Source organism: Pteropus vampyrus, unplaced genomic scaffold (genome assembly GCF_000151845.1).
Source record: "Pteropus vampyrus isolate Shadow unplaced genomic scaffold, Pvam_2.0 Scaffold40, whole genome shotgun sequence".
Taxonomy (NCBI): Eukaryota; Metazoa; Chordata; class Mammalia; order Chiroptera; family Pteropodidae; genus Pteropus; species Pteropus vampyrus.
The window spans coordinates 4040240-4053703 of record NW_011888821.1 but is presented as its reverse complement, the minus strand read 5'-3'; the positions used below and the strand labels follow the sequence as shown (position 1 = coordinate 4053703).

The window sequence follows — 13464 nt, the reverse complement described above, 5'->3', positions numbered from 1 at the left end:
GTAGGGAGAGAAAACGTAAATAAGAAAGCAAATGAGGTACAATATGTTAAAAAGTGAAACTGCATAAAGGATAAATGGGTGTTCTTCATACTATTTTCATTTTTCCAACTTTTTATTAATCTGAAATAACAACTATAAAACATAAAAATAGTATAAATAGAAAGTGACTGTGAAAATATATATGATGAATGAAGCAAAAGGTGTCCAGGCCCACTGTGTGCATTGAAAAAGGCAGGTTCAGGCATGGGAGAGAGGAGTATGGAGCGGCACCCCAAATCCAAGGCTCCCCAGAGCACTCACTGAAAATCCTCTCACCACGGTCTTTAAGGCCTGCTCTGTCCAACCTAAAAAAAAATCTCCAAATCCCACGGTTGGGGCGATGATGACCTAGTGTAACCTCTGCATTTTCCTGAAGGCGACACTGAGGCACAGAGGGATTCAGGTGGTGGGCCTCCACTCCCCCGGCTGTGGCCTTCTCTTCCCGCACCGCCCGTTGGCTGCATTTTGTAAATAAGCATCTGTGTGGTATTAGGTCCTGTACCAGGCATCATAGTCCACAATTTTGAAGGCTCCAGAAGCCCAGTCTCTTGGGTGGTATGACCCCATTATACAACCGGAGTCTAGAGACACTGGGAGCAGGACCCCAAACTGCCAGCTCCTCAGGCTCCAGCAGGCCCTACCCAGGCCTTCCTCAGCCTCTCTCGTTTCTACAAAAGCCTCCAGAGCGGAATAGGATTTACACACTCACGTGTGCAGAAGCACTGTTCACGACAGCCAAAAGATGGAAGCAACTCAAGTGTCCATTGATGACGAATGAACGGATGAGCAAACTATGGCATACTCCAAAAAAGAGGCTATTGTTCAGCCTTAAAAAGGAAGGAAATCCTGCCACTTGCCATGACCTGGATGAACCCTGAGGACATCATGCTCAGTGAAAGAAGCCAGTCACAAGAGCAGAAGTCTTGCATGATTCCATTACATGAGGCGCCTTGAGTACTTGCATCCACAGAGACAGAAAGTGGAGTGAGTGGTGGTTGCCAGGGGCTTGGGGGAGGGGCGATGGGAGCTGTTTAATGGGGACAGTTTCAGTTTGGGAATATGCGAAGGGTTCTGACAGTGGTTCCTCAACGGTGTGAATGTACAGGAGAGGCCTGAGGGCCCTCAGGACCCAAGGACGTCAACTTCTGCCTCTCGATACGACGACTCTGGCCAAATCTATGAGCTTCCCCAATACTCTGACACTCTGATGTTTTAAAATAACAGCAATAATTCATCAACTGGTCTGGGATGATGTACGCTTTAATCTGATTAATATTTGGTAAATAAAGTGCTTTTCAGGGAAATGGCAGGCATGACCTCCCGACAGTCTTTGACCTCACGAATTCCAGGATTTTCTCAGTTGCCCCCTGTGCTCTACATTCCAGCAATCATGGAGAGGACAGACAATAAACAGAGGGGAAGAGGAGAAAAGAAGGCCTTAAAAAGAAGGTTAAGAGAAGCAGGAGAGAGAAGCCCTTGCTGGTTGCCTAGGGAACAAGAGGAGGACCGCATGCTACTGGCTTTGGAGCAGAATTTCAAGAGGCAATAGCACCTGGCAACAACTGGGTGTGTATGTACAGAGTGTTTAGGGTGCCCCTTTCTTTGTTTTTATTATCTTTTACTGAATAGCATGAGACTGAACTCAGAATGTTTTTCTGGGAAGTTGCTTTTCAGAGGATTTGTCTAAACTGACCTCTAGTCCTTCTCATTATACTAGCTGAGCCCATTTGAAAAGCTGGCACTCCCACAGCTCTCTACCACACTGGCCCAGCCTACCAATCCACTATCTGCCCCACTATCTCTCTCTCTCTCTCACACATACACACACACACACACACACACACACACACACACACACACGCGCACACACAGCACTAGCCACCTCACTATTCCTCATAGAAATTAAAAGGGAAATGGGCCCGACAGAAATGTGCCGAGGTGCCCAGGCACAAAGTCCCCTCTGCCAAGCTCAAGTTCCCCTTCCAAGCTCCTGACCCTGCTCCCCAACTCAGCTGGGGTTCCTATTCAGTGCCCACGTGTCACGTGCTGAGTGCTGAGGCACCGATGTTCTCATTTCTGACAACCTGAGGGCTGGGCCTTGTGAAGCCCCCTCTATTGGTGGAGAAGCACAGAAAGGGTGATGACTTACTTGCCCAGGGTCACACAGCTGCTCAGGGGCAGACCTGCAGGTCTGGGATTCAGACCCCAACCTCCTCATGGCTAGTCCCTGGCTTTCCCCAGTCAGGGAGCTCTGCTGGGCCTGGGGTCTACTGTGGCTTTACAATAGGCGTCAGCTATGAGGCCAGGTTCCATTTCATGTCAGTAGAAGAGATTTCAAGGGGGAAAAAAAAAAAAAAAAAAGCAAAGCTGGGGCTGCAAACTCCCAGCTGACCTGGCAGGTTCAAAGTCAATGCTGTCCCCTGCACTCCATGCCCTTGCTGGGATTCCAAGGGATTCCAAGACAAGAGCAGGCTTTGAAGGTCAGGCCGCTAAACTGATATCTACTTTCTCCACAGGCAAAATACAGAAGCCAAACCCTATTTTTCAAACAAGAAGTTCAGATGATTGATTCTCTTGTCTCAGGCATGTTTATTAAGTTACTGCTCTAAGTGAATCCAAAAGAGATGAATGCCCTTTCAGACCGAAGAGCAGGCTGGGACACGGACGCACATCCAGTGAATGCTCCTCCGGCTGCACGGCGAGGGCACCCCTTGTCTTCTCTTCAGTATTCAATTTCTGAAAATTTAGGGGCCCTGTGATTTTCTTGGTTTCAGAATGAGTTGCCCGTCACATTGAAGCAGAGCAAATTTCTTTGCAAATCAGGGATGGGAATGGGGAGGTCCAGGGCTGCACATTCATTTCACACGACTTCCTCGTCTGGGCTTAAATGTGGAGGAGGTGTGAGTTTTGGGTGCCGCATTTGTAGAAAAAAACATGTTAATGCCACATTCAAATCAGGTCATGGCAAAATTGTGACTTGTAACCACATGCCTCTTTACTCCTGTGCTTTCGGCTGCCTTTTTAAGAGCTCGGCACTAATATGGGGATGGCAGGGTAGGCAGTGGGTAACTGGTGTCAGCCTCTCTTTACTGAAAAGTCACCTGTGCCTGTCTGTTAACAACCAGTCTGTCAGCAAACCCCTAGATCCAGAGACAAAACGAGATGCTTGCTAGAGAAGAACTAATTTGGAGCAGAAAATAGCCATTTATCTACCTCAAACCGGAAGAGAGAAGATGGCCTTCAGAGGATGGGAGTATACAGAAATAGTGTGGCTTTCTAGGCTAGCATCTTCTGTTTCTGCTGGCCCAGCATCTGTGCCCCCTTTCTTCTGATGAATGCATCTCATTTTTTACTGAGGGAGTCACTGCAGGGCAGACACGTGACCCAGGCCTGGCCAGTCAGCGCAGAACATGCCTCTCCAGCGATAGGCAAGCCAGGCCCTTTGGCATTGACAAGTATTGGCCTCCAGACTTCAGCTGCAGCCAGAGGGAAGGGGCAGCTCCCTCTCCACTGGGTGGTAAGTTGGCAGGAGGCGAGCCTGGCATTGTCGATAGTCATCTCTGCACCTGGCTTTAGCCCTGCCTAAGCCTCTCAGTTACAGGAACAATAATCACCCTTTTTGCTTAAGCCAATCTGAGTTGAATTTCTAAATCTTGCAAACTCAAGACTCCTAACATGTCCTCATTAAAAAAACAAAAACAAAAAAAAGGTCATCACGTGAATTATATTTTCTATACTCATAATTTCCAGAAGGGAAAATGAGGCCCAGACTTGAGGATACCATCCGAGGCCCACAGTAAACCTGGACGTCAAAACAGGGGTGCAAGTCTGCAAGTCAGGTCTCCCGTCTGCCAGGCACCTCTCCATCTACACTGTCCTCTAGCTTGAAACTGAATGAGAAAATGTGCCTGACGCCCTTCCAAGTCACAGGAATTAACAACAGTCTAAGGAGAGAACACCCACCAGCCACGCCTTCAAATATAGGAATAACTAAGAGATCAAATATGTGATTCGAAAAATCCCAGAATACAACTCCTACTGCCCAGTCAGGTGTCTCTTTGCTAGACGGGCCTGTGAAAGTTGTATTTTTTTATGGGGAACTAGGTGGGAAGACTAATGCGAGTTCTCGAAAATAATAAGGCACCAAAATGCGGAGGGCCTCGCTGAGAGCTGTGCTCAACTGGGCTTCGAAGTTGGCACCAACAGTCCAAGCAAAGCCTTGGGGGAATTCCTGGGCCCTGTCTGGCACAACCTGGCCAAGCGACCGCCTGGAAAACAGGTTTCTGGAAGCTGGTAAACATCCCTCCCCTTGCCCCCGGCACAGAGCAGGTGGATTGGGTGTGCAGGAGTCCTTACTCCGACCCCAGCAGTGAGCTAGAAGGGCAGCCTGGCCAAGCCACGGAAGCCCCTGTGCACAGGCCTGGGCCGCCTGGCTGACTCATTTGGTTGTGTGCTCAAGGCCAAGCCTGTCCTGTCCACACCACGGTTAGTCACAGCCCAGGACTGGTTAGAGAGCAGCCCTTAAAAGGACTGGAATGAAAGAGGTAGCATCTTTCCAAAACAAAATTGACAAGAACACAGTGTACAAAATGGGGTAAAATTGTCGTTTTCCCCCTCATGTGGCTATAAGACAGCTAAACCTAGGGTTTAAGCAGACAATTTTCTCCCGAGTTAAAAAAAAAAAAAAAAAAAAAATCCAAACGATGCAAATGAGCAAACAAGTATGGCTTCCCTCATGTTTGCCCTTCACCTCCTACCACCACCAAAGTGATATTTGCTGGCGAAGGTTTTCTGAGTCAAAAGAGAATTCCTAAACCAAAATGCTTACCCCACATTTGGGGCAGAAATAAAAGTATACTGGAGATCTCAGCCTCAAAAAGAGGGCTGGGTGGCACCAGAGAGATGCTTTGGTGATACTTATCAAAATATGTTCGTGACATTCACTGAGAACCGCCAAGAATCAGAAAGAGGCCAGCTGGAAGGGGACAGGGTGGGAGTGGTTTGGACAGCACAACTGCAGCTAACTCTCCCAAATAAATGAGCTCCCAGTCACTGATTTACTGAGGCGCTCTGTTTCCCAGCTTCAGATGCCTGGGACTAGGGACTCACACAGTCCAGGCTGATGGGGCAGGGAGAGCTGGCTTCAGAGCAGCCACTGCGAGCCCAGGACCCAGGAGGATGGCTTGTAGGAAGTGCTCCCCACAACCCCAGCACATCACAGTCTGGAGCTGAGGAGAGCCAGTGTCTGTCCCAGGAGGTGTGGTGGGAGCTCATGCCCAGCAAGCAGAGCCCCCATCCCACTTACACCCCATCACCTCCTTCGCCCTGAGTGTCTGGGGCCGTGGCCAAGGACCCCTTCTGTGTGGCTGTCTGCCCAGCCCATGACACGAGGAACTGGACGGTTTAAGATTGCTTAATCCCAGAGCAGACCATGCTCCCAGACTGAGAAGGTCTTAGCATCTAAACGAGAGAGAGGTGAAACATAAAATAGAATCATTTCTGACAAAGGCAAAAAAGAGGATTGAACTATTCTTATTGAGCACACAGGCACCAAACACAAGTGTACCTCACTCTAAACAGACTAGACTTCTAAAGAATCTTAATATAAGAACCTAGGGGATTATAGTTGATTATTTGATTCCAAAAAAACCCAATCTTATCAAAAGCAGTTAAGTTCATTAAACATTGGCCCCCTTCCTTCCTGCAGTGCAATGGAAATAACGACTTCTGTCAAAAATCATAATCCCAAATTATCAGGAATAGTAAGAACAGCGATGATGATAAAGACAATGATGATAATAATGGCAGTAACAGTAGCAGCAAATACTTATGACATGGGCCAGGTACTGTTCTGAGCATATTACATGTCTTGACTCATTTAATTCTTATTATAAAGTAAATACTACTTGTTACTCTCTTTTTACGGATGGGGAAACTGAGGCATGGGTTAAGGGTAAAGAACCCTACTCCAGGTCACCCATCCGGTGAGGGCAGGCCTTGTACCAGATCTGCCTGCAAATGGCTGGGCTGTATAGAGTGAGGTACACAGGTGTCGGGAATGAAGAGAAGCACCGGCTGACACACAAGAGGGGACCAGACACAAATGACAGCCTGGCTCGCAGCGCACTCACCTTCATTCTCCCCACTCGTCTTGATGCCTTTTGAACCACCCTCTGTACCTTTAGCCTTCTCGGCGTCGTCTTGGGCATCCTCAGCGGGCCCTTTCTCCTCGTCTTCTTCCTCCCCAACATTTTTGTAGTTGGGTCTCTTTTGCACCCGCCGCTTGCCTTTGTGCTTGTTCATCTCAAGGGACCGCTCGAGCGTCTCGGTGGGTTTAATGAAGCACCGAATGCTGGGCTTGGCCTGGGAAAGTTGAACCAAGACAACAGACGGATTTGAACCTTGGTACCTCACTGGATCCCATCACACTGCCCGAGAGCTTCTGCCCCCAAGAAATTCATTTCCGAAACAACAAATGCTACCTCCTAGGCTTACAATTATGATTATTATTAACATCATCATTATTAAATAATCAAGACTACAGCTCCAGCTACCTTTTCCTGCCCTCCATCCAAAGTCAGAAACTCCCTACCTCACCAACACCAGCTCCCTGCTTCCCAAAGGCAAGTCATTTGCATAAGATAAAGACTTCTGGTTAACACTTTATGGTACTTTGTATGTGCTAGATGCTGTTCTAAGGGCTCCTGACTATATTATCTCACTTAAACTTTATGACCCCGTGAGATAGTACTGTTATTATCCTCATTTTACACTTGAGGAAACTGAAGCTCACAGACACTAAATGATCCACCCAAGGTCACACAGCCAGGAGGTGGAAGAGCTAGGATTCGAAAACACATACCATCTGCACAATTTATGTCTTAACTATAGCACACTGATGTTATTCTAACCTAGATAAATTCATTTTATGAATGGGACTACGACAAACTAAAAAGCTCCTGCAACAGCAAAAGAAGACATCGACAAGGTAAAGAGACAACCATACAAATGGGAAAGTATATTTGCAAGCAATGCCTCCGATAAGGGCCTAATATCCAAAATATACGAAGAACTCATACAACTCAATAACAACAACAACAACAACAACAACAACAAACAATCCAATTAAAAAATGGGCAGAGGACCAGAAGAGACACTTCTCTCAAGAAAATATACAAATGGCCAACAAACATATGAAAGGATGCTCAACATCGCTAGCTATTAGGGAAATGCAAATCAAAACCACAATGAGATACCATCTCACACCTGTTAGAATGGCTGTTATCAACAGGACAAGTAATAACAAGTGTTGGTGAGGATGTGGAGAAAAAGGAACTCTCATACACTGCTGGTGGGACTGCAAATTGGTACAGCCACTATGGAAAACAGCATGGAGGTTCCTCAAAAAACTAAGAATTGATCTACCATATGATCCAGCAATCCCTCTACTGGGTATTTCCCCCAAAGACTTGAAAACATATATCCGAAAAGATATTTGCACACCAATATTCATAGCAGCATTATTCACAGTGGCGAGGACATGTAAACAACCGAAGTGTCCTACGATAGAAAACTGGATAAAGAAGCTGTGGTACATATATACAATGGAATATTACTTATAAGTATTTCATAAGAAGGGATGAAATACTGCCATTTGCGACAACATGGATGGACCTCGAGATAATCATTCTAAGCGAAATAAACCAGACAGAAAAAGTTGGAAACCACATGATATCACTTATATGTGGGATATAAACCTAAAAGCAACAACAAACGTGACAAACAAACAGAGACTCGTGGATGTGGACAATGGATTAGCTGTTACCAGAGCGTGGGGGGAGAGGGAGGGGGGAGGTAGATGGGGTAAAGGGGTCAAATATGTGGTGACAGAAATCTAACTATGGGCGGTGAAAATACAATGCAAAATATATATGGCTTACTGTTGAATTGTATACCTGAAACTTACTGGATTTCATTAACCAATGTCACCATAATAATATAAATGAATGAATGAATGAATGAATGAATGAAACTGTATAGTACAAGAAATGGAACACCAGTGTACCTTGCTATTATAAAAATAAATAATATAACAGAAAAAGCAAGGTAACTGGATATAGTCAAATGCTGGCTCTCCTTAGAAGGGGGGCCTACTAAGTATCAGTGATAATGCTCATCGCCAAGGGAAGCTTGCCCCAAAGAAAGAAGTTTTTCCTAAAAAGTCAGAAGGCTTCTAAGAGAAATGAAGAAGGCCTGTTGTAAACATGGCTGTATTTCAGTCCTTATAACAACCAGGAGATATAAGGATTATCAGTCTCATTTTACAGATGAGAAAACGGAGACTCAGGAGTATTAGGTGACTTGCCGGATGTCACACAGCTGCTGAGCAGCAGAGTCAGAATTTTAATAGAAGCCTGCCCAATTCCGAAGCTCAAGCTCTTCCTAAAATAACAGGGCTTCACCAGGAGCTCAAACTCAGTTCTATAATTAGTACTCTCCAAAAAGTATTTACATGCAAACAGATTAGAAAGAAACAGAGACAAAAGAAAACTGATTTATTTGGGGCAGGATTCTGACTGAAGTGTTTTTCTCTTTCCAAGGTCTGGATGATGTTCAGACATCATTTTATCATTAAAGAAGGAGAAAGTTTTAAAGTAAACTTTTCCATTATCTTGATATGATTTATCCATCTTCTGAATTTACCCAAACAACCACCAATTATATTCCGGGGGGCCACCGTTACCTTGCCAATAAGTGGAATGTGTTCAAGGAACACAAATTAATTTCAATAACACTCAAAACAAAACGTTAACTGAAAGCTAAATTAGCATCCAAATTTGAACATTAATTTTTATTTACCCACTTAGAATTATTCAACCACAGAAATGACAGATGAATTAAGATATAATTCTAGTGTCCAGGAAACCCAGAGAGCGCATTACAGACGCCAACCCCCAAGAGCCGAGATGGGAGCATTCCGAGTGCGCACTGCTTGACAGACAGCATCCATCAGAGCCCGCTCAGGATGCTGCGATGGAACGCAGCCCTGGATCCCCACCGCATCTTGCAAAAGTTAGGGCTCCTAGATGAAGTGACTGTTCCTCCAATCACCACTTACCCCAGTGAGTGTTAGGGCATGCCATTACACAATCAAAGCTTTCAGAAACAGAAAACTGAGACCCATCGCAGAGCAAAACACCGCCCAGTTAGAAGTTCCGAGCAAATTCACAAGGATGGTTGTAGAAACCTCTCCCTGAGCTCTGTGTGGACTCAGATGTGCAGAACTGACAGAACTTTGGGAAGTGAAACGGTGCACAAAGCCCAGGGCTGGTGGACCTGTGCAAACCCGAGCTGAACGCCACATGAGCTGTGGAGCCTCTCTGAGCTTCAGGCTCCTCGTCTAACACATAGGACAAGTAACTCTGAACTAGAGCTGTATGAAATCAAAGACATAACGTTCCTTCAGAACCTGGCGATACTGTAAGCAGCCAACGTATGAAGGACAGTCACCTTCCTTTTCCTTTCTACACTAAAAAAAAAAAAACAAAATCAACTCTGAAAATGAATTTAAAAACTTTCCCAAGGGATCTGCTTTTCTCAGTGATCAGGTGCTCGGGAGTGGAAGAAGGGAAAGCATGCTTGCTGGGGAAATTTCAAACCTTTAAAATGCAACCTACCCAGTAACAGCTGGAAATAACCTAGATGTCCATCAACAGGGGAGCAGTTAATTATGGTCTGTCCACAGAATGGGAATCCACGCGGATGTTAAAAAGACTGAGGTCTTTTTTTAAATCTAGTGATACTGATACAGAAACAGCACCAGGATGAAAAAAGCAAGAACAGGGAACACAGTAGGGTCCCTTTTCTGTAAAGCTTTTCAAAGGCTCCACATGATGGTATTGCCACAATTTTTCCTGGAAAGCTGTATAAGAACATATTGGTATTTCATCTTTGGGTGGGTGTACACCCACCAAGTATAATTACAATTTTTCATTTCTACATTTTCTCATTAGGTTTGAAATTTCTAATCATGTATGCACACTGACATTTTAAAAAATTCAACAAGGATCATTTGGACATTGGAACTATGGACTTGCTTTTCTCTCTTTTCTTCCATATTTAAAAAACCTAATTTTTTTCTTAATACGGACATCATCGAAATCTCACAGTTAACATGGAGAAGCTGATAGGGCTTGGCTGGGAAACGTGGGTAGAGATTCGAGATCATTCCTGCTGTTCTGCTCAGAGCCTTCCGACCGCAAGCCTCTCAGGAATCTCTTTGTCACACTGGACAAACCCAGATGTCCCAGATACAAAGCCCCCAGGAGAAGAGCCCCAACCATCTTACTAAACCAGGTGCCTGCAGAAGGCAGGGCCTTGATGGGATGGGGTGCTGAGTGAATTCAGGGCTGGCTATGTCCCACTGTATCCAAAATGAAGCAGAGAATAATAAAGAAGGAAAGGGAAGAAGAGAAGAAACACGTTGCCTGACCATCGGGAGCTGACTGTCGTCACACAGTGGGAGAGCAGGTGTGACGAAACCAACCGGAAGTCATGAAGCCCACTGCAGAGTCAAAAATCAGAAGGCTCGGGTTTTCCTTCTCATAAAAAAAGCAAACCACACGTGCCCCAGAGAAAAGTATTCTGCAAGTACGGTCTGTTTCCCGAATGCCGCAGGAGGGGATGGACTGAGGGCTCACCTCCCGGGGACCTGGAGCCTGAGCCGCAGGAGCGTGGAGATCTGGGGCCCTCCTTGATTCATAGACGTTCTACCAGGTACCCAAGCCGGGGATGCAAGGTGAGAGCCATGGGCTCTGGCTGGACATTTAGGCTGGCTTCTGGGGTCAGGGGCAGCTGAAGGCCAGCAATGTGATTTCAGGGGTGGCCCAAGGGCTTAACTGTTCCCTAATGTGTCTGTCACTGCCTGCTGGTTAACAACACCTTCCACTAGCTGTCACTCCTCCAACCTAAGACTTTCGGCCTTGCTTAAAAGTTGAATGCTCGCGGTAACTCCCCAGGGATCAACAATAACTAAGGCCTTTTAGGGGCTGTGGGATCTGAGAGCAGACTCTGCGAGGACAATGAGAAGGGGTCGGGAGCAAGGGGTCAGGAGGAAGGACAGAAACACATAAGGCCAGAGTCTGAGTGAAGAAGACGCAGCATCGCCGATGCCACAATGTCAAAGAGAACGTCCTCTACTAGGCCTGGCACGCCCCCCTTAGAAGGCCAGACACAGACTGCACGTGAAAAGGGTAGTTGCCATCAATCAATCAATTAATCAACCAATCAAGGATTCTGTTTACAGTTAAAAACCAAAACTATCCATTTAAAACATGTGCATATATCTCACGTTTTCCTGTGCTGATAGATATTTGCATGATGGTACATCGAGCAAGGTCTGGGAGGATACACAAACTGAAAACAGTGGTTCCTTCTGAGGAAGATACTGAGGTTGGGGCAACTTTCACTTTCTACTCTAGTTGCTTCTATATCATTCAGTTGTTTTACCCAAGAAAGTACGACTGGTGCCATTTAAATGTAAAGACCACTTTGAAAGAATGTACTAATGCCACTGAACTGTGTACTTAAAAATCGTTAATCCATCGTAAATGTTATTCGTTAAACGTATTTCACCACAATTTAAAAAAAATACCTTTAAAAAGGCACCTCTGGAGGTCAGAATGGTGATTAGCTAGGGGGAGGGGTTTGTGGGGTGGGTGCTGGTTAGGGACTGAGAAAGATCTGTATGGGATGCCTGAAATGTTTTCTGTCTTCACCTGAATTACACATTAACGTAATCATGTGTACAAAGCCATCAAATGGTACACCTAAAATACTCCACTTTTATGCACTTTATTATCTCTCAAAAAAAAAAATTTTTTCCTAGACTTTATTTTCAGTAAAGTCAGACTGTCACAGTGCCCTAAATACAAGCGAGGACACTGCAGCCATTGGGTTCAGTGCAGCCAACAGGGGGCTGACCCAGTCCTTCCCTGAGCCCCGATGAGACACCAAGTGCTGGGCTGAGAGCGAGGAAGCCAAGGCCACACCTTCACAGCACTCGCGGTCCAGCCAGGAGCAGGCAATGTCCTGTCATGTGCCCCACGAGACAAGTAGGAGGAAGAGGACACCGGTGGCACGGAGTGGGAACTGTGCCAGGCTAAGGGTCAGGGGAGCTTAGAAGGTGACAGCAGCTGTGCCCGGGACACAATGTGCTTGGCCAGCTCCCCAGGCAGCAACATAAACATGGCAAGTCAGGGGGTGGTGCCAGGCCAGCTGGGCGGCCTCTCCAGCCAGCTGCTCATGAAGGAGCCCATGATGCTTGTGGCCTAGGAAGCGACGCTGGGGTGCCCTCGCCAAAGCGCCCTACTAGTTACACTACCTGTTGAGTGTGTTTCATTGGTGTAGTGGGGAAGGGAGAAGAAAGGGACTGGAGAGTGGCCAGGACAAGGAACGTGGGGACACCAGGCAGAATCTTGGTTGAGAAGGAAATGGAGAAAAAAGAGATTGGTGGCTAAATGGGGCAAGAAAGGGACAGGACATATGACACGGCCCCAGAATTCTGTCTGGATCTGTAGAGGCAGTCATAATAACGAAGCTAAGAAAGCTTTCCTTCAGCGTCTCCCGGGCCTAGCCCACTCATCTTTCGAGAGAGCAACTAGAATCCTTTTGTTCAAACAGCTCTGCGAAGGGATTTGAGAACTATGAAAAAGGTTTTCCCCAAGAAAGGAGGCAGCCATACTGACTCACAGAAACAGGCCCAACACAAGGGCAGGGGTGAGGCCAGACCTCATACCCACCTACTGGCCGAGTGACCCTGACCGAATGAGCCTCAGTTTCCTCATCTGCAAAACAGAGTCCACAGCATCCATCACATGCTGCCGTGGGGCCGAAATGAGATCCTGACTGCAAAAATGCCTGGCAGACTGCCGGCCACAAACGGGTGACTCTAGAAATATTTGTTTGCCTTCGACTTTCTGGCAAACAGCTCACTGGGATGGAAGAGATGGCAGGGGAAGGGTTAACTTTTAAAAACAATCGCACTCTGTTTTAAACTTGACTCCCTAGCTCCCAGCAACTTACTGTTTGCTGGCTTTCTGATTTGTTAGTGGTCTAGACTCAGCCTCTCCAAAGGGGGGAGGGCCACTCTCCGCACCCTCCAGCCTCAGGGACGGGGACTGGTGGGGTGTACAGCACAAAGGCAGGGTAGGATCCACAGGGACACGGGAGCAGCCGGAGCCTGGGCTCGGTGTCCTACTCAGTTTGGTGTGAGTCCTGGCTGCACTGCTCACTACTTCCTCCTCTGTGGGCCTCGGTTTCCGCATGCATCAATAGGGCCTCTTATCAGCACTCCCCCCACCCCCAGAGCTGCTGTGGGGTGCCAAGAGGTAGCACACTCTCTTGTTACCTTTTCCAGGTAATAAC

At 46.6% G+C, this 13464-nt stretch overlaps 1 protein-coding gene across 13 annotated transcripts in view; it reads right to left on the bottom strand.

The window, feature by feature from the left end:
• The window catches only part of CLEC16A (C-type lectin domain containing 16A), a 205279-nt gene that overhangs the window by 144007 nt on the left and 47808 nt on the right, over window positions 1-13464 (bottom strand). For 11 of the 13 annotated variants that reach the window (XM_023529618.1, XM_023529616.1, XM_023529620.1 and 8 more), the window contains one exon: window positions 6171-6402. In XM_023529618.1, the coding sequence (XP_023385386.1) occupies window positions 6171-6402 (232 nt within the window). The remainder of the gene's footprint in view (window positions 1-6170; window positions 6403-13464) is intronic. The other 2 variants (XM_023529617.1, XM_011358363.2) reach the window with 1 other exon arrangement.